This window comes from Chiloscyllium punctatum, chromosome 1, assembly GCF_047496795.1.
Source record: "Chiloscyllium punctatum isolate Juve2018m chromosome 1, sChiPun1.3, whole genome shotgun sequence".
Classification (NCBI taxonomy): domain Eukaryota; kingdom Metazoa; phylum Chordata; class Chondrichthyes; order Orectolobiformes; family Hemiscylliidae; genus Chiloscyllium; species Chiloscyllium punctatum.
The window spans coordinates 5,200,927-5,222,803 of NC_092739.1; the positions used below are offsets into that span (position 1 = coordinate 5,200,927).

Sequence of the window (21,877 nt, forward strand, 5' to 3'; positions counted from 1 at the left end):
AAAATGAATGATTCAGTTTAGGAAGAAAACACGTTAAGTTCGTTTTCAACTAATCAGTGTCTATATAAATCAGTTTTAGATCATGAGAATACCAGTAATAATGGAACTGGTTTCTGCTTTGATTTCATTTGGAAGTTAACCTTTGACCTTCTATTGGTGTCAACGATCTGCCAGTAACAGGAAGTAGGAATAAGGTCAATGCCAGGTGGTAGTGATAACTCTGAGTTAGAAGAGTTCAGCTTCAAGTCTCACTCTAGGGTTTACACAGAGAATGGGGTCAGTGTGTGGGAATGGGATCGGTGTGTGGGGTGAAGGAGTGCCACACTGTTGGGAGTGTTATATGGTTCGAGATGGCTGTTTTTTGTCGGAGAATTTAAACTGGGAGTCTGTACGGTGGATACAAGAGATTTAATGTCGTATTTTGAAGAAGAGCATTGGAGCTTTCTCAGGTGTGCTGTCCAATATTCACCCCCTCAATCAGTATCAGAAACAGATTGATCCAGACACCCTGATGGCCAGGCCATTTTTACACAGTCCAGATTTTCGAGCTGCACGTTGGGCCAGGCAGAATTCTGGACGCAGCAGATTCTTCCAGAATGGCCAGATTCCTTGCAGCAAATACACAATGTAGGGAAAAGTCCTCAATTTCAAGTTCAAATTGGAGAATTTGAAGGGTTTAAGTTCAATCAAGCAAGGAACAATTATGGGATTAAAAACCTTTTCTACCTTCTCCACATTCACATCCCCCCTAAACTCACCCCCACCACACCCACCACACACTCATCCTGACCCCTACATACTCACCTCCACACACCGACCCTATCCCCACATACTCAACCCCATCCCCACACACTGACCCCATTCCCACACACAGACCACTGACCCCACACACTGACCCCAACCCCACACACTGACCCCGACCCCACTGACCCCCGACCCCCACACACTGACCCCGAACCCACACACTGACCCTGACCCCACACACTGACCTCTGACGTCACACACTGACCCCATCCCCACACACCGACCCCATTCCCACACACCGACCCCATCCCCACACACTGACCCCATTCCCACACACTGACCCCATTCCCACACACCGACCCCATCCCCACACACTGACCCCATTCCCACACACTGACCCCATCTCCACACACCGACCCCATTCCCACACACTGACCCCATCCCCACACACTGACCCCATTCCCACACACAGACCACCGACCCCACACACCGACTCCATTCCCCACACACCGACCCCATTCCCACACACAGACCACCGACCCCACACACCGACCCCATTCCCACACACCGATCCCATTCCCACACACTGACCACAACCCCACACACTGACCCCCAACCCCCACTCACTGACCCCGAACCCACACACTGACCTCCAACCCCACACACTTACCCCAACCCCACACACTGACTCCCCATCCCCACACACTGACACAGATCCCCTCACACTGACCCCGACCCCACACACTGGTCCCCAAACCCACACACTGACCTCTGACCCCACACACTGATCCCATCCCTACACACTGACGCCCCACACCCACACACTGACACAGATCCCCTTACACTGACCCCAACCCCACACACTGACCCCTGACCCCACACACTGATCCCCAAACCCACACACTGACTCCCATCCCCACACACTGACCTCTGACCCCACACACTGACCCCCCCACCCCCACACACTGACACAGATCCCCTCACACTGACCCCCGAACCCACACACTGACCCCCAAATCCACGCACTGACACAGATCCCCAAACACTGACCCCTGAACCCACACACTGACTCCCCACCCCCACACACTGACACAGATCCCCTCACACTGACCCCTCAACCCACACACTGACCTCTGACCCCACACACTGACACAGATCCCCTCACACTGACCCCCGAACCCACACACTGACCCCCGAACCCACACACTGACACAGATCCCCAAACACTGACCCCAAACCCTCACACTGACCCTCGCCCCCACACACTAACCCCATCCCCACACACTGACCTCCCCGCCCCCACACACTGACCCCCCCGCCCCCACACACTAACCCCATCGCCACACACTGACCCTCCCGCCCCCACACATTGACCCCCTGCCCCCACACACTAACCCCATCCCCACACACTGACCCCCCCGCCCGCCCCCACACAATGACAGCGATCCCATCATACAGACCAAGCCCTCCTCACATTTCTCCCATTCCAGCATTGCACACAACTGGACCCCATACCCTACTGAACCATTCCTGACATGACATTTATATCGCCCTGGAGGGCACCCATTCTCACCCTTGATTGGACAACACTCCACCCACCAATGCTGCCACCCATCCCCATCCCAATCCTCACATCAACTCATCAACCCACCCGAAGCACTCAGTCCCCTACCCAATACTTCCCCTTTCACTTAGCTGCTACCCTGACCCCCTTAGCCTTCTTCACCCTACCCTGCCAGGTTACCTCACACTGAGCTGGCAGATTTACTCACTGTCAAAGTGGCTGCTGAATGTTTAATCACATGTTCAGCTGTAAAGGAGAGTATGGTTCCATACTGATTCCCTGCACTTCTGGAAGCCAGGTTGGTTTCTGCTGTTCTCTCTTGTCTGGGAATCCTTAAGGCAAATCAAATCTGCAGGGTACTTTTAGTCTAATGTGTTTTGGAAAAAGAATTCCTGGCCCTGACTGGAATTTCTGGGCCCTGGTCTGATGATGACCTTGCAGTTTGCAGGGTGTAAATTAGTCATGGTGTTTCTGTCATTACAACGATTTCTGTGTATTTTATGACTGGGAAGCACTTGGACATTATTGGTGTTTGTTAAATATGCTCATGAATACATGTCGTCCTTTATTTTCAGAATACATGCTTGAGTACATATATTTACTAAACATGCAAAAACTTTTTATATTTCAGCTCTTAATCATGAGATTAACAGTGAAAATCCAGCCAGGTATGGTGTTTAAGCTGTTTATAACATTTTACGTAGACTACATAAGAAATATACACATTGAAAAAGTCTGTTAATAGGAATAGTTTCCCAGAAGCAAGCAGTAAATGTATTACAACAGTGTCCTTTCCACCCTGTTGTGAATTAATCTATAATTCTGGATGGTGTGTTTTCTATGACATAGTCACTGTTAGAGACGACCAACCTAGGGTCTACCACATTTGTGCTACTGTGGAACCTATCTGAGCACTTTCATGATATCATGGTTTTCATATGTTCAGACACATTGTGCCACACTTCCAGGGAAATGGATTTTGAAACAGGCCGAGAGGTAGGGGTGCTACACAAGACACCTAACCCCTGGTAGCCCCAGGCAGTCTCCCATCCAAGTAATCAATCAACTCTGGTTCTGCTTAGCTTCTGTGCTCAGATTATTTCAGACTACTGTGACTAAAGGCCATTATAAATTGCAACAATAATTTGATAACTGCTAATGAGTATCTAGTAAGGGCAATCAATCCTTCACAACTAGTCAGACAAAAGGAAACAGTAAGTTAGTCAGTCGCTCTGTATCCCACTGAAGGAATCCCTGTCCAGTCCTGTTCCCCCCAGTCTTCCACAGCTGCCTCTTTGCACTTTCGAAAGACTGCAATCTTCGACTTTTAACTTTCTTTCTTTATTTTTCTACTTAATACAATGTTTAACTTCCACCATTGTTATTTCTTTCTATCTTGTTCTTGTAGCTAGGCACTTGTACCTAAGATGGTACCTTGTGTGGTGACATAATGTACTTTTCGCTGTACTCCTGTACTTGAGCACACATGGCAATAAAAATCTAAATCTAAATCAAATCTTCCTTGTAATCCTTCAGAACATTGACTGTTGAACATACTGGAACACTCTTAAGTTCATAAAAAGTATGATATAAATGGAAGTTTTTCTTAATTTCTTTCCCGGTCTTTCTTTCTCTATTTGATTCAGAGCCCTTTGCAGTTTCACACCCCGATCAGTGGTTCTGTCAGTGCTCCAGATCTAAGGGACCACTCACAATGTGGCTGGGCACACTAAAGTCAACTTCCTAACCTTCTCTCCGATTCCAGCAGTCCTTTTCCCAACATTCAAAACTGCGGCAATTCATTCAGGAAAAGTTCTTTTTTTACAATCGAAAGGTAGCTGATTAAACTGTGCTTGGTCCATCTGGGAGACCAGTGAATGTGATTGGTCCCCATGAGACTGGAGCCCAGTAGGAGACCAGTGAATGTGATTGGTCCCCCCGAGACTGGAGCCCAGTAGGAGACCAGTGAATGTGATTGGTCCACCCTGAGACTGGAGCCCAGTAGGAGACCAGTGAATGTGATTGGTCCCCCTGAGACTGGAGCCCAGTAGGAGACCAGTGAATGTGATTGGTCCCCCTGAGACTGGAGCCCAGTAGGAGACCAGTGAATGTGATTGGTCCCCCTGAGACTGGAGCCCAGTAGGAGACCAGTGAATGTGATTGGTCCACCCTGAGACTGCAGCCCAGTAGGAGACCAGTGAATGTGATTGGTCCATCCTGAGACTGGAGCCCAGTAGGAGACCAGTGAATGTGATTGGTCCATCCTGAGACTGGAGCCCAGTAGGAGACCAGTGAATGTGATTGGTCCATCCTGAGACTGGAGCCCAGTAGGAGACCAGTTTGGGGAAAGTGGTGTCCATGTCAGTACAAATCCCTCTTAGCCCTGTGTGACCAGAAACCTCATCAGCTGCTCAGGTGGAAGAGGAACACAGAACTTCCTTCAAACTCCTACGTACAGGTGGGATGAGAGCAGGTTTGTGATCTAGACTTGCGCAGATAAACATTTTCTCTTAACTTCAGAAACCTGGGCCATGCCCCTCATCTTGACCTTCTGCTGCACATCACTGAAGATCAATGGGTCTTGCTATTAAAAGTGTGTCTGAAGTGAATTGGAAAAAACAGAAACTCCCAATGTAGGAATGCCTATCATTAACCCCTTTGGGTGCTCTCCTGTGATATGTTTGAGCATGGAAGAGATAGACAGAGATTCCTCCTGTTATTAGACAAACCTACAAACTGCAGGAATGGTTGGCAGAGCAGAATCAAGTCTCTGCCACCTTTTGTTGGGTTCTGGTGAACTCTTTCTCAAGTTGCAGCTGGGGTGAGGCCGCATCCAAAATTTAGGGACCACATCAAACTTTTCTGTTCCACTATATAACTCCTCCGATAATATTTCCAGTACTTCATTATTAGCTTACCACTGTATGACACAGAGTAAACTCTCAGATTAAATCCAGCTATAAATGGAGAGATATTACACATGTAGCTGCTTTGTGTCTGTGATATTCAGAGATGAGCCAGCACTACTTCCTCCTTGTACAAACGACTTGGAATCAAATGGCTGCTCAGTACATCAATTGAAACTTAAACTGCTCCTATGCAAGGCCTGCCTGATCATGCATTAGACAAGTACCTGTTTATCAAGATTCATGCCAGAGATTCAAATACACATCCAAGCCTCCAACCTGAGATAAATATTTGTTTCTCACTGGTTATCAGACTGCTGTCGATGGCTATAAAAATTCAGAGTTTACCCTGTGAATTTTGATATTTTACACCACGGACATTGTTGTGGTTTACTCCGAAGTTAAAAACTTTTGATTTCCACGAACTTACTCAAACAGAAGGGGAGGGGAGAGGCAGGAAGGATGGTATTTCAGGCACTTGTGATACTGTAGAGTGAACTGTCTCCATCAAACTGACACTAACCAGTAGCTGAAAAGCCAGATTTAACTGTGCAGCTGATGTTTATACAGTTTTTACAGATGTATTAGGTTTAGAGTATTTTAAATACTTTTTTTAAAATTGCCTATTCAATCTTTTGTCATACTAGCCTCCAGTAAATTTGAGCAGCTCATTGAGCAATCCAGTAGCAATTAAACTTGTTTAAAATATGACCATAATGTAGAGTGCTGGAGTGTTGCCAGTGCTGATTCGGTTATGGATCTTTCTTTGTTCAGTATGGTCAATTGTACAGACTGGTCTCACCCAACAGGATATCAATGACTGGTCAATTTGTCCTTGTCATGAGGTGTCCTTGAGCAGCTCAACAAAATCGACCTGACTCACAGCATCAGGGTTCTGCCACAGGAGAGAGAGAGAGAGAGAGATAAAGAAATAACCAATAGTTTACACACCCTGTGTGCACTAACCATTGTTCCACTCACTCACCACTGAGGGCTTGGAGTGGGATATCTTTGCTTCACGCCCTCTCCTGCTACATTGGAAGGTTCACAGTGTAACTAGAAGATGTCAAATACCCACGCAGTCAGAGAGCTCCTCCTCCTTCCTGCTCAAACCTGTTGACATGGGCAGGGCAGCACTGGGGCTGATGGCCCTGGCATCTCTGAAACCCCTTGGAGCTTCTGAGGCTTGGAAACCTGGCAAAGGAAGAGGTCCAGTGGTCGCTATGGTAACAGCTGTGGGCCAACCTGAGTTGTGGCCTTTGCCATCAAAGACTTGGCAGGGACAAAAAAAATGTTTTCTCGCCTTAGTTATTGACTGTAAGATCACCTTTGGAGGTAGATATCTGACAGCTTGCCATAGAGTGTGCATCTGCTCTATGTAGGAAAATGACTGGACATCCCTGTGGCTATTCATAAAACCAGGCACCAGTACCAGAAGGTAGCAGTCTGGAGGGAGTAGCTGGTGGGGCATGGTTTTAGCATTCTAGTCAGGATTGTGCCTTGAAAACTTTCAGCTCCAATATTCTTGACAAAGTGAAAAGCTGCGCACTGTTTGGCACACTGCTTTTAAAATGGTGAAGACATGAACAGCTCATTGTGCGTTTCCTTCCTCAGCCCAATTTTTGAGGATGATGTCGCGTCAGTGATGGAAGTTGAAATGGATGAACTTGACAGATGGATGGGCAACATGAAGAAGATATGTAAGTGCAGAATCCAAAAGTGCGTAATTCCTCAATGGCGATTATTTGCCCTGTTTAAATAATTTACATCAGTTCTCTACAAAAGTGATTGTAGGATAATGGGTTTGCAGGAAGCCATTGTTTTGAATGTGATGTGTATTGACATGATGGAACTCCCTCTACTCTGCTTTATCTCTTTTACCACTTTCTTCTGCTGCCAACCCTCTCACCCCCTCCTTTGCTAATCTCTTCCAACACTCCATCATTGTAATATCTTTTAGGAGAAAGTGAGGACTGCAGATGCTGGAGATCAGAGCTGAAAATGTGTTGCTGGAAAAGCACAGCAGGTCAGGCAGCATCCAAGGAGCAGGAGAATCGACGTTTCAGGCATGAGCCCTTCTTCAGGACCCTTCCTGATGAAGGGCTCATGCCCGAAACGTCAATTCTCCTGCTCCTTTGATGCTGCCTGACCTGCTGTGCTTTTCCAGCAACACATTTTTCAGCAGTTGTAATATCTTTTGGTCAAATGTCCATAAGTGACACAGTTTAGGTTCTAGTGGCGAGACCTTGGGCTGGGGTTTGCTGCATGACTCCAAGGCCAGGCAGAATAGCTGGCAGGCAGCAGGTGCCACTTTCATTCCTTCAGGTCCACACCATCTCACAGCTAACAGCCAATCAGATCAGGCGAGGAACAGGGGCCAACCAATGGAATGGTAAACACAGGAAACAAAGATGGCAGCGGGCGATGCCAGGGCAGGAGCAGGCACCTTGTTTAAGGGTCTGCCCGCCTTACGTAGACAATTGCCCGTCTCTCTACTGACTGCACGGAATGAACTGAGCAAAAACCTTCAGCCAGAAAGGCAGGATGGAGACATGGGAAGGTGGGGTGACAGTTCACTGTCCTGGCAGCTTCCTGTCCAGGCTACAATTCCACTCGGGGCCTTCCTTCCCAGGGACCAGAGGAGGAATCCAGCCAGGCTGACCCTGAAAGTCTGGCCAGGGATCAAAGGGGAGGGTCAGCCAGAGAATTTGGGTCAAGCACATCACTGCGCTCCTTCAGCCTGCCAAGGTGTGGACTTGATAGGTCATATCTCTCGGTCAGCAAAGACCGTACTCTGCCAGAAACATAGCAGCAACATGGAGAGAGGTGCCCAACTCTCACTACTGATGTCCTTAGCCCCACACCTCTTGAGAACGGTCATATCTGCGAGGTATTTGTATAGCCCTGTCACAGAGACCAGGGCTGCCTCTAATGAGGGGGTTGTGGGGCGGCCTTCTGTCTTGTGTGAGCAAGTCACAGCAGGGGAAGGTCCAAGCCCAGCATAGGGCCTGCCAAACCTATATGTTCCCAGCCTCGTGCGCAGGCTCTGGGCATGGCACAGCAGTAAGGCAGCCTCCCACTGACCGTGCCAACCAAGCGGGTGAATGAGTGAGCTCAGGGACATAGCGGACGCCTGGACACCCACAGAAATGGCAGTTGGGAAGAGGAGACAGGCAGCCCTTGACCTTTTGACATTGCTGTTTTCTGCTACAAGCCGGGGTCTGGCTGAAGAGCGAAGAGCTGGAGGGTCTGGGGAGGACTGGTCCCTGAGGAGGAGGAGGAGGAATCCTCAGGGGATGCATTTCCTTCTTTCCATTCACCAGCATGAGTGGTATCACCTGCTGGCTCCCTGTGGGATCAGATCCCCAGCCTGGTCTATCATCAGGCCTGAGCCATTCCCTGAGGCTGAGGGAGGCTGTGACAGTGAAACCACTGAGAGTTCAGGGCCTGGGAGGGATGTCTGAGTTATAGGCCGAACCCTGGACTGCTGCTAGGCCTCAGGCATTGTTGGTAACCCACCCAAAATTGCAGCAAGAAGGGAAGGGGCATCTGATAGCGATTCCAGAGCTCTGGAACCGCCAGGTATGGATAGTGGATGAGTGCGTCGAGGCCAGGAGTGATGATGTGCTTCTTGAACTCTCCCATCGAGAGGGTGGTGACATCCACGAGCAGCTAGATACAAGCGACCATTGCGTGAATTCCAGAGATACACATAGTCTTATAAATGATTGCTTTCTCCATGAGCTCAATGTAACACTGGCAAGAAGAGAGTACACAGGCACTGAACAGTCCAGCTGTAAAATGGAGGATACGTCTCTGGTAAGTGGCACTAAGAGTTCCCGTGATGGAGCCCTGTGTGTGGACAGTCCCTCACTGTGCTCTCAGTAACTTTGATATTAGCAGCAGTGGGTAGGAGTGGGTGCTGCACACCAGCGTACCAGGGCTGAGTGGGTTTCGGATCACCAATCCCGAAGGCTGCGTGATCAGCACCTGCCTCCACTCCAGCTGGAGGTACGGGGAACACATTAAGGAGAGCACCTCCACAATCTCAGCAGGTCTGGCAGCATCTGTAAGGAGAGAAAAGAGCTGACGCTTCGAGTCTAACTGACAAAGGGTCAGCTCTTTTCTCTCCTTACAGATGCAGCCAGACCTGCTGAGATTTTCCAGCATTTTCTCTTTTTGTTTCAGATTCCAGCATCTGCAGTAATTTGCTTTTATTAAGGAGAGCACCTCACTGTGCTTACATCTCACAGGAGAATGGAAAATATGGACAATACACCATTATGTTTTCTGTAAAGGGTTCACATGCAAGTGTTGCTTCCCTTTCCAATTCTTGCTGCCCTCGGGGGAGCCCCCCGCCAACCTCGCTCTCTTGTATAGCTGGAAGCAATGGAATAGCACTTGGTTCGTGAGCTCTCCAGTCCCACCACTATCAGGCAGGGACCTGGTTACTTCAGCTCACCACTTGTTCCAAGGGACCTCAGTGTTGGAAGCCAGGCACCAACATCTGTGTTCTCCATAGACACCAACCACAAGCACCTCACAGTCACAGCTCTGATGAAGAGTCATCTAGACCCGAAACGTTAGTCTGCTCTCTCTCCATGGATGCTGTCTGACCCGGCTGTGATCTCCAGCATTTGTTATCTTCGTCACAGTGACTGACGATGGCTTCTGACGTGAATGTTCAACAGCCTGTATAAACACACAGGGCATATCTCTGATCCACCCACAGGAGGCTTCTGTACCTCAGACTGCACTGACAACTCACATTGTAATGCAGCAGCAAGGACACTGTGCTCTCAGGGGCACCGGCACCCAACTCCTGCACTGCACCAGGCTGCACCTCTGAGCTCTTCACTCACTCTTCCAGCACACACTCACTCTGAGCTGACCTGGATGCTCACAGCCTTGCACTGCCTTGCCCAGCCTCTTTGAGAGGTAGCTATTACAGGAAGTGAAGGTGGGTGGCACAGTAATCACTGTTGGTAAAGATGGGGCCATTTTCCAAGTGAATGGGGAGGCAGTGCAGAGGGCATGTAGGGTTACTCATGTTGGGGACTGAGGTGGGCCTTGGAAATTTTAAAGACAAGAATGTGAGACTATTTCATTGGAGTCTTAGGTTACAGACTTTTAATTTAAAAACTGTAAATGTTGCAGGTCGTAAGAATGTAATTGCAGATGCATTATCGCAGATTTAACTGATAAATTTCAGATGAGATTTGTGCTTATGCAATGTTTTATATATATTAAAAAAAAAATCTATGGAAAATGTTAAGATGAACTTAGATAAAAGCTATCTGTATGTTATGGTAATATGTTTAAAGAGTAGAGAAACATGAAGCCATCTTTTCATTATGATGGTGCCTTTTTTCTTCAGGGATGAGGTGTTATGAAGGTGTAAGGGGTACTGTACTTTTACGAGAGTTGAGGGACTGAGCAAGCACATAGGGTGCTGGAGAATTTACAGCGGCTAGCAGTACCTGGGTGGCTATGAAACAAAAACCAAATTCAAATTCGGCCAATCCGTTTAAATGATGCCCCAAAACACCAAAGCTCCAACCCCTTTTGAGGTTAGTATTGAATTGAACACCGATGAAGCGATCAATGCTTTGGGGTATAAAACCAAAAGAAAAAAGATCAACAGGCTGCTAGTGAGAACTCTCTGCCAGGTACCTGTCTGGAGAAGGGGTTTGTACAGAGAGAAACATCAACACTGACCTGGAGAGCAAATCTACAAAGAGAAGATTCGACAGCTGGCTGGTTTTGAAATTTGAATTTTTCAGTAAATCTTAATCAGGGGGGTTTATCAGACCTGTATTGTGGAGGGGATGGTAAAAGATAGGTTTAGGTAAATAAGTTGTTAATAGTTACAGTTAATTATTCTCTGTTAGGCTTTAAAAAATTAAACTTGTTAATTTTTACTTTAAGTAGTGACTTTTGGGATAGTTCTTTGCCTCTAGAATTTTCACAGATGACAGAACGGGTTAAATCGTTTCTGTGCTGCTGGTTTGAACTTGCAGAGGGGTTTATCCTGTATCGTAACACGAGTTAGAGAAGATGTTCCATGCCAAAGTGAGAGTGCCCTGGTAGGAGTGGGAGCAGGAGCACAGTTAGAGTGAGGATAAGGTCTCAGAGAGAAAGTGATGGCGGAGTGGAGAAGGTGATTGATGTTTTTCCGACAGCGCTGGGCATTTATCCAGACCAGTGAGACTTCACCGGGGGCCTGAGAGGAAAGCCTGGAACAAACCGGCATGCTCCAGCGTTGTAGCTGCCACCATCAACCCTGGGCGAAGAGGAAATCCTAATCAAAATCCCATTTCCCAGCACTTCCTGAACCTGCCCACAACGTAGGATAGTGATCCTGCTATATCAGCCACTGTTAGGAACCATAGGGGGCAGCTCCAGACTGACAGTGCGTGCCCAAAGCAGGTTTTTAAAGATGACACCAGCATCAGGGATGCTAGACCTTGTTCTGGGTCCAACGAGTGGCAGAATAAGGCTAGACTTGGACGAGCAGGTAGCCGTGGGGATGGGGTAGGTGGTTAGTTAGGCAGGTTTGGCAAGATGCAGCGAGAAAATGCATTCGGCCTCATGGAGGGAAACCCTCTTTGAAACTTGGTGAACTAACATTTCGCCAAAAATGATAAGATTCAGCCCAAAGCTTTAGGGAATATTTTTGGATGGGCATCAGGATAGTAAGAAGTGTCAATGTATTAGCATTTCCTGTCCCCACTTGTTTGTATCGTACTGAGCCTTATCCAAAGGCTGAGGGGGTCAGGCAGCAACATCGATGTTTCCGGTACCAGCCCTTCATCGGGGCGTCATCAAAACGTTGATTTTCCTGCTCCTCGGATGCTGCCTGACCTGCTGTGCTTTTCCAGCCCCACACTCTCTTGACTCTGCAGTCCTCGCTTTCTTCTTGTGTAAAGTCTTCACCATCTTGTGTCACCAGGACAGCAGAACCCTCCACATTTCGTCCTTGGAGGAAGCATCACTATCCATGGAGGTCTTCAGTGAGCACCTTCAGGAGACCTTTACAGGGGCATACTGAAGACCTGCAGCAGACTGATTTGGGCTCCAGACCTCCTGTTCAGGAGCTTATTGGCCTTGCTGGATTGTCACTCTGTTTGACCTATGATGGATTGTCCTGTATGTTGCACCTGTGTGTGGGGTTCTCAAAGGCCTGAGAATCCATGTCTTTAGTAGATAGCTCTTGTCCCCTAGTTTCCATCTTTGAAAGACACTTGTGACTTTTAAAGCTGCAGCACCTTAGACTTCTGAAGTACACACATGTCGCGGCTGCTACACAAGACCTGGAGACAGTCCTGAAGGCTCTATCTCCCGTGGTCACAGACCAGTTCGACACTGAGTCAGTGGAAAGCCTTTCTGGTGATGAGGGCCTGGCTGGCCCTAGGGGTGTCCAGCAATGGCCTTGAAGCTGGTAGATCCTTTGACCTGATTGTCACCTTTGGTGCTAGGCACCAGTTATCCCCCCGATGTCACAAAGAGCTGCAGACAAGGAGATTGTTCTGAGGATCTCTGCAATATTGGGAGGTGTGATTCAGAAGCACGGTGAGCTTTCAGCACCTTTAGTATTGGTAGCTCACTGAACCCCAGGGATCCCAGCTCATCCCCACAGGATGGCACAGAGAGCCAGTCAGTCAGACATGAGACTCTCTCCTGGGATTAGCCTGTTCTGCAGCAGGAAGCAGTCGCCATATTCTTCTCTGCATTTCTCTGGCCTGCCCGCTCTGCTGTTGGTCCTGTTGCAGGCTCTGAAGTTGGTGATGCCCCACTCCTGCCTGCCTCTGATGCTGCTGCTCCTCCTCAATGGAGAATCTGAATCGTGGGTAGATGAGACTCTTGGTAATTGGGTCTCTCTCTTTGTGGAAAGCCTTCATTATAAGGGACAAACCCCACCCTGACCTCCAGGCAGTGCTATTACCTTTCTCCACTCCTACCTTGTGTTTACCCTGCCTCACCTACACTGGCTCTCTCAATGGCTGTCTCAGGGAACCAATCCCGAGTGCTTGCTAACTTGCTGCCTTTTTTAACCCTGTAAGACTCCGATGTTCCATAATCCCCATGTACCCATGGCAAAATCAGAAATGCGCCATGGAACTCCAGTTAACCTGTTTCTAAATGTTTTAATGCCATCCCTACTGCACTGATGTGTGAAATGTTTGTATGTTTGCCATTTTCATTCACATCCGGAAGCAATGTATGGACATTGCAGTTCCAGTCTGACCTGTTGTGTTTTGATGTTAGCTTTCCTTGCCCGTGTCCTGAGTGGCGCTGTGAAGTTTAGCTCTGTTTTAAGCTGAGAAAGAAGCTGAGGAAGGTTCTCAAACGAGGAGTGCCCTTGTCCACCAGTCAGACACGATGTAACATTTGATGTGTTGAAGCGTTCCATCTGTGAAATCCTAAATAATTTCCTAAATCCTTTCAGCTCCACAAGACAGTTTACCAGACATCAGTGAAGAAAAAGACCTGAAATCCAAATCAAGGTAAGTGACAGAGAGAAAGTAAGAGAGAAAGAAAATCTCAGTTTTATAATTCTGAAGGAAAATATTTCGCTGTATTTAATTGCTTTGACAATGTAGCATATAAACAAATCATGAATAATTTTGAAACATTTTGCTGGTTACAGGTTAATTAAATAATTTATCAACATTAATCACATTTATATAGTAGTGTATTTCATCACACTTTCCACTGGAAAGCCACAATTATACGAACTGTGGCATGCTCCAGCAAGAACTAGCAGGAGGTGGTTCTGCCTCATGTGACAGACAGCACAAGCACAGAATACAGCAGCAGAGGATGCACAAAGACTGGGTTCAAAAGCAGAAAGATGATTCATTGTAACTTGGCAATGAGAATTAAAGGGAGTGTTACGATTTAGTTTGATAATAACAAGAACTGTGGCACTGCCAAATTCTGACATGTTGACACTGTAAGAAAGCAAGAAGCCAACATCATCTATAATTGAAAAGCCCAGTCATGAAAGAATAGTAGGTGGCATGGTGGCCCAGTGGTTAGTCCTGCTGCCTCATAGTGCCAGGGACCTGGGTTCGATACCAGCCTCCAGTGACTGTCTGTGTGGAGTTTGCCCGTTCTCCCTTTGTCTGTGTGGGTGTCCTCCCACAATCCAAAGATGTGCAGGTTGGGTGAATTGTCCATAGTGTTCAGGGATGTGTAGGTCAGGTGCATTAGTCAGGGGGAAATGTAGAGTAATAGGGGAGCGTGTCTGGATGGAATACTCTTCGGAGGGTTGGTCTGGACTTATTGGGCTGAAGGGCCTGTTTCCTTACTGCGGGGATTTTTAAAATAAAAGTTTAATTATTTTGAATAGTAGATTAAAAAAAATGTATATGGCTCAGTGTTTAGTACACTTCAGGGTTAGAATTCTGCTTTCAAAACAGGAAAGTACTGCAAAGTCAAAGTTTATAGGAATGGAGTTCATTTGCTTAGCACCACCATGGTCATGCTTTCAGGTGGTGCACGACACTGGCAGCAGGTAAAGGCTGTTTCAAATAGTTCCCACAAGGATATGGCCAGTTTGGCTCAAAGGCCTGTGGAGAAGTGCTATCCTAACCAGCTGATGGAATGGAAGATCCCAAATTTGGGCAACACCTCTGCCAACAACAAAGTTGCACATCACTGTAGCAGGGTCAGGGAATGAAGCTGCAAGGTGACCTCTGCCCTTCTCTTCCTTTCAACAACCAAGCAGCTAAAACACCGGTGGGGAGTTTTGATCATTTTCTCTATTGCAAAGTGTTGAAATGGAATCTGGAATGCTTTTCAATGTGATTTTTGTTGAGTTCCTGGATTTAGCAGGGAATACCGTCAAACCCTCACAGAAAAGACAGAGCAGTTGGTGATCCTGATAAAGGTTACAAAGGTAAAGGAAGATGGTAGTGACCATGCCTCAGTTGTCCATAGCAGGACAGAGGGATGGAACAGAGGATGTGAACAAGATCTATCAATGCCCTCTACCAACTGGGCACTGGACTCCTCCACTGCCTGTTGGCAGAGCTGGGTCTGAGTGGGTTACTCTTTGGAGGGTTGGTCTAGACTTGTTGGGCTGAAGGACCTGTTTCCATGCTGTCTGTGAGTGGATGTACTCCTTTCATTCTTCTTCCTGGCAATGGATGCACTAAACATTCCCCCTCCCCCCTTCCCCTCACCCCCCCCTCGGTGAGTAAAGTCCACTTATGCCCAGTGACACAGCTCGTGCAGGTTTTAATGCTGCCCACATTGAAGATGCCAGTATGCGAGCTGGTGGCAGCCTCAGACTCAGTGGTGGGGCCTATTTTTCAGGTGCTCTGCAGTTGCTCTCTGTCCCCTTGCTGGGGCTTGGCAGACTGTTGGAAAATGAAGAAATCTGAACGGGCATGTTAACATGCTGTACACCTCTATGACTCTGCAATGTGATTTGTATCCTTAATAGTGAAGTCTGATGCACCATCCCTGGTCAATTCATCTCTCATTTCTTTATTTTCCATTTTTAATTCTCCAGTTTGACTTTGTAGGACCAATGTTCACTTTGTTATCTTTGTTTTCTTTGAATGTTCATAGAACATTGCACTGTTTTAATATTTCAGATTAATTTTCTCATGTACTCTAATTTTGTTTTTGCTTTATTTTGGTCATTCTTTGCTGTTTTCCACATTCTTCCAATCTTCTGACTTGCCACCTTTCTCCGCAGAATTAATCTATTCGTTCTTTAATTTTCATTTTGACTTGACCGCAGATGGTTGTCTATCCTTTGGACTTTTCCTTCCACTTCAGACTGTGTCTATTCTGTGTATTCTGACACGCTCTCTTGAATGTTTGCAATCCATCTCTATTGGTCTATTCTTTAATTTAATTTGCCAGCTCTGTTTTCATGCCTGTCTAATTGTCTGTATTTAAATTTTAAAGAGTAGGCTTGGACCCACCTCTCCCTCCTTTAAACAGATTGTAAACTTCAACCATATTAACCTGGGTTACGTCTACCCAGAGATACCTTCACTATGAGCTTGTTGATTAATCCTATCTCTTTGCACAAACAGGTGGAGTATTGCCTGCTGTCTGGTTGGCTCCAGAACACGGTGTTTTAAGAAAATGTCCCAAAAACATTGTATGAACTCCTAATCTAGGCTAGCTGTGTCCATCTAACTTGGTAGTCGAAGGGTAGATTAAAATCTCCCCTAACCTTTGACATGACCTTCTGATAAGCTGGCATTTTTTCTTCCTTTATGCTTCACCTTGTCATCTGGTTACTGTTGGGGAGGAGAGGTGCAGGGGTGACTTCTTGGCTTTATCATTTCTCATCACGTAGAGAGTCATACCATTTCTACAACCTGGTTTCCTGAACTTAGGTCATCTCTCTCTGTGGTGCTCATATCATCAGTAACTTAAAGACCCACCCTACCACCATTCCCTAATGTCCTGTATCTTTCAGGATTCAGATCCAATCCACATCATCCCGCACTCAGCTCGACAACGACTATCACATCCTGTTTGTTCATTAATATTTGTGCCCTCAGTTCACCTATATTTTTCTCTCTGTCTACTGTTTTCAGATATAGAGTCTTTAGTTTTAACCTTTTATCATACATTCTTGTCTTATCGATTGGTTTACTTTCGATTTGGAGCATCTTTTCTTTCCTGTCATGGTCTGCTGATCATTTTGTATTTGCTTTGTGTTGGTTCTACTCTTTGATTTACTCCATCTTCCAACCTCAGATGGTGACATGAATCACATTAATAGAGATGTAAAGATGATAAACTGAAAGGCGGGGAGGCTGAAGGGCCCTTAGGCTGCAGCAACAGAAAAGGGAACGAAGAGTCAGGGGAGAATTTGTGGGCCGGGGCCTGAACACGAGGCTGGAACCTTACCATGTCAGATGGTTCAGAAGGTGGTGAGGGCAGCATGTAAAGTGGGGAGCAGACGTTACAGGTTCCCTTATTCTTTACCAGAGCCTTATTTGCACCATTCACTTCATGGCCCTCCAAGGAGCAATTGCAATCATGTTGTCACTGAATAAGCAATGCTAGCCATCTGCTTCCAAATCGTACTTCACCTAGGATCAGTAATTGTCAGGGAACACAGATAACAAATGATAGCTTCAAGCAGTCATGAGATAGAATCACAGAATCATAGAGATATACAGCATGGGAACAGATGTGCCCATTGATTTCCTCCTTGTCAACAAGTCTTCTTATTACAACAAATTAAAAGCAAAAGCAGATGTTCACATTTAACGATCACCAATAGCAAGTATTGGAAGACGATATATATCCTTGACCTTCTGGATGGAACTGGCTTGTGGGCTTGGAAGGTGCTGTCGAAGGAAGCACAGTTAATTCCTGAAGGTTACTGTACATCTCTCTTTTCAGTGATATCCGGGTTCCTTGTTCCTGAGGACTGCTCGATGCAGGGTTTTTATTTCGATGAACTGTGTCTGAATGTGCCAGAAGATAAACTTCAAAGGGAACCTGGGAGCAGCTGCAGACGTGAAAGAGGGTGTCATCTGGAAAAGGAGAGCCAGCCCGGCAGTAGAAATTACCAGGAATTTGAGAGCCGAAGCGATGTGGTGACAATAGGACTGGCAATCACCATTACCCAGGGAGACGAGAGAAAACTGCGAGAGGGATTGAGGAAGGATAACAAGCAGAAAGAGTAAAAGAAACAAGGGCTGCTCAAGAAGGAGCACAACCACCATTGGTTTCTATTGCTGTAAATTTCCAAGGATTGTTTGTTTTTTGTCTTTTCCTAGCCTCAGTTTAACCAATTGTTTTCCTTCACGGGGACATTTACTTCCTTTCTGTTAACTCTCCTGTACTCCAGGGCGAAAGTGAGCACTGCAGATGCTGGAGATTAGAGTCAAGATTAGAGTGGTGCTGGAAAAACACAGCAGGTCAGGCAGCATCCGAGGAGCAGGAGAATTGGGATTTTGGGCAAACACCCTTCACCAGGAATGAAGCTGTCAGCCGAGGGGGTGGTGAGATACTGTCCTCATGCCATCCCCAGACAAGGCTGCTGACATTGCTGCTCAGACCCTCGGCCCAGTATTTTCCAATTGGAGATGGGAACTGCTTGTCAAGTTTCACCCTGATGTTTCAATCCTCCCTCCCTCGCTCCCTCGCTCCAGTTGGGTTCTTCAGTTGCCCAGAGTTGGGTCTGCAGCTCCAAAGTTGTACAGGCTTAGGTTAAAGGGCCTGTTACTAACAGTGCCACAACCAAATCAATTTAATCCTGCTGAACTGGGTAAATCTCTGCTCATCCCATCCCATTCTGTCAGCATCCCAACCCACTCACCCAGAATGCATTTTATAAAGATAAGGCTCAAATCCCACAATAACATTTTTGTCCATTTTCCTTCCATTGCCCACTGCCTCTCTCACACTGTCACATTTACATCTTGTTTACTCTGCACTTTGAGGGGAATAATCCCCCCCAATCACACTTCAGTTTTCACTCGCTTTACATCTCATTGCTTCTTTCTCCACTATTCACAACCTCTTTGTTTTTTACACCATCTGTCCTCTTGATCCTCTTCCACGTTTATCAAAAGTGTAAAAAAGCCTATTTTCCAACACCTTTCAGTTCTGAAGTACAGTCATGAAGCATTAACTCTATTTCTCTCCACAGAAGCTGCCAGACCTCCTGAGTTTCTCCAGCATTTGCTGTTTGTTCCCTTTATTTTCCTTCACCTTCCTTCTTCACTTTGACAGTATCCAACCATCCTACCTCTGCAATTATAAGGTTCACGTGATGATAGACACTAGTAACACAGCGTTTGAGGATTTTACACCATCCTTTGTATATCTGATAATGCAATGTAGCCATAGTTGGCTGGGCCAGCATTTATTGTTCATCTGTAATTGCCCTGGAGAGGTCAGTAGGGCATTGCCTTCTTGAATTACTGGATTCCTTGAGTTTTCCTACACTGTCAATTCTGTTAAGGTAGCAGTTCCATTCTAGTGATCCAGTGACACTGCAGGGAAGGTGGTATATTTCTAAGTCAGGCTGGTGTGTGGCTTGAACTGGAACTTGCAGTTGGTGGCGTCCTCATGTATCTGCCCTCGCTGTTTTTGGTGCTAGTTATTGTGAGTTTGGAGGTGCTATTGAATATGTCTTGACATGTTACTGCAGTGTGTTTTGTTGATGGTGCATGATGTTGCCACACGTGCTTCAGTGGTGAAGGGAGTGAGTGTTGACGTTGGTGGATGGAGTACTAATCAAGCTGGCGACTTTGTCCTGGATGGTAAAAGCATCTTAACTGCTGTTGGAGTTGTATTCATCCTGACAAGTGGGGAGTACTCTATCACATTCCTGACATGTGCCTTGTGGATAATGGACAGGCATTGAGGAAACAAGGGTTGAGTTACTCACTGCAGGTTTCCTAGCCTCTGACCTTCTCTTGTTGCTATAGTATTTAAATGGCCAGTCCAGTTCAGCTTCTGGTCAATGGTAACTCCCAAGATGTTAACAATGAGGAGTTATTATTTATAATGCCATTGAAATGTCAAGAGTCGATGATTAGGGTCTCTCTTGTTGCAGATGGTGAATGCCTGGTACTTGAGTGGCACATAAGTTACATGCCTTCCACCTATCACTGCATATTGTTCAGATCTTGTTGTATTTGGACTCGGACTGCTTCAGAGTCTGAGGAGACATAAATGATACGGAACGTTGTGCATTCATCAGCAAACATCCCCACTTCTGACCTTATGATGGAGGGAAGGTCATTGATGAAGCAGCTGAAGGTGGTTAGACATAGGACACTCCCCTGAGGAACTCCTGCAGAGATGTCCTGGAGCTGAGATGACTGATCTCCAACAACCACAACCATCTTCCTCTTTGTCAGGTATAATTCTAACCAGTGGGCAATTTGCCCCCTGATATCCATTGATACCAGTTTTGCCAGGGTTCCTGATGTCACACTCAGTCAAAAGCAGCCTTGATATCAAGGGCTGTCCCTCTCCCCTCCCCTCTGGAATTCAGCTCTTTTGTCCACATTTGAACCAAGGCTGTAATGAGGTCAGGAGGTGAATAGCCCTGATGGAACCCAAACTGGGCGTCACTGAGCAGGTTATTGTTGAGCAGGTGCTGCTTGATAGTTCTGTTGACAGGGTCACTTGGTGAGCAAGAGTGGACTGATGGGAATGACAATTTGCCAAGTTGGGTTTAATCTGCTTTTTATGTACAGAATGTACCTCGGCAATTTTCCACAATGTTGGGTAGGTGCCAGGGTCGTAGCTGTTTTGAAACAGTTTGGCTAGGGGTCCAGCTCCATGGAAGCTGCCTGACCTCCTGAGTTTCTCCAGCATTTGCTGTTTGTTTCCTTTATTTTCCTTCACCTGGAGCACAGGTCTTTAGTACTATCACTGAAATGTTGTCAGAGCCAAAGACTTTGCAGCGCCCAGTGCCTTTAACCATCTCTTGATATCATGTGGAATGAATTGAATTGGCTAAGGGCTGGGATCCATGATGATGGAGACCATTGGAGCAGGCTGAGATGGATCATCTGTTTGATATTCTGGCTGGAGATTGGAGTTGATGACAGGACAAAAACACTTGGAGAATATGTTAGATGGAGGTTTTCCATAACATAAGGCTTGCTTCTGGTTTATCAATTCACAATTAGCTCAAAGCCTGACCTCTAGAGTTAAGGATAGAATACCAGGCAACTGTACCGTTGAGGCAACTATTGCATTGTTAAAGCTCTGTGTAAAGATTCAGTACTTGCATTTTGCTGAGTCTTTTCAAATAAGGAAACTATTGAGGTCCAGTTGATATAAATGTCAGGAACTCATCCAGCACTGCTCTGGTGAACATTTTGCAAAGGATTTGCAGTTCTGCCAGTTCCCTTGTTATATCTTTGTTTCAGTCATTATTTCACAAAGGAATGAATTCTGACAGCTTTCTTTGACTTGAGTATTGAATAAGTTGCTCTCATCTAGTACATTAACTACTGGACTTTGGGCAGTATTGTGTCCAGGTTTGTGTTGAGTTTAAAATAGCATTATGGCAGGGGTCAGTTTGATTTGGGCACAGTAGACTGAGTTGATCGTACATCATAACACTTGATCAGTTTATTTCTACATTATAGAGCACATATTGCGCACGGAAAGTGCACAGATCAAGGGGATGTTTCAGTTCATGCAGAAATCCTAAAATACCCGCTGTTCACCTTCAAGCTGTGCTGCTTCTGAGTATTCAGTAAACTCAAACTGCGGAAATCTCTGTCAGATTTAGATGTAGCTCGAGAGATGCTGTAATAGGGATATTAGCCAGAAGAATGGTCCTTTTTCTGACGTGGAGAATTGTACAACGGCTCACTGTATGGATGGAATCAGTAAGAAAGGTGAATGGCACCTCACCTGTCAATAGATACATCGGAAGTTTAAAGGTAATCAGGGCAGGCTTCATCATATTTTACCGAATATTACAGTGTTGCTTCACAATGAGTAGGGGAGAGAATAACTAGCCACTGAAACCTCTTCACTTTCTGAACACTCACGACTGTGGCTTCCACTGCTGTCTTAATCATCGACTCTGACTCTGAGATATGAAAGCTGCCAAGGAGGAATACACACAGGCAATGCTCTCACAAGTTACCACTGTGTAGAGCTAAGGACGAAGACAGCAGTAAGACTGTGTACTAGT

At 46.3% G+C, this 21,877-nt stretch overlaps 1 protein-coding gene across 1 annotated transcript in view; it reads left to right on the forward strand.

The window, feature by feature from the left end:
- The window catches only part of tmem154 (transmembrane protein 154), a 58,658-nt gene that overhangs the window by 31,478 nt on the left and 5,303 nt on the right, over positions 1 to 21,877 (forward strand). Inside the window, exons 3-5 of the mRNA XM_072579074.1 lie at positions 2,940 to 2,976; positions 6,829 to 6,914; positions 13,664 to 13,721. Of these exons, the coding sequence (XP_072435175.1) occupies positions 2,940 to 2,976; positions 6,829 to 6,914; positions 13,664 to 13,721 (181 nt within the window). The remainder of the gene's footprint in view (positions 1 to 2,939; positions 2,977 to 6,828; positions 6,915 to 13,663; positions 13,722 to 21,877) is intronic.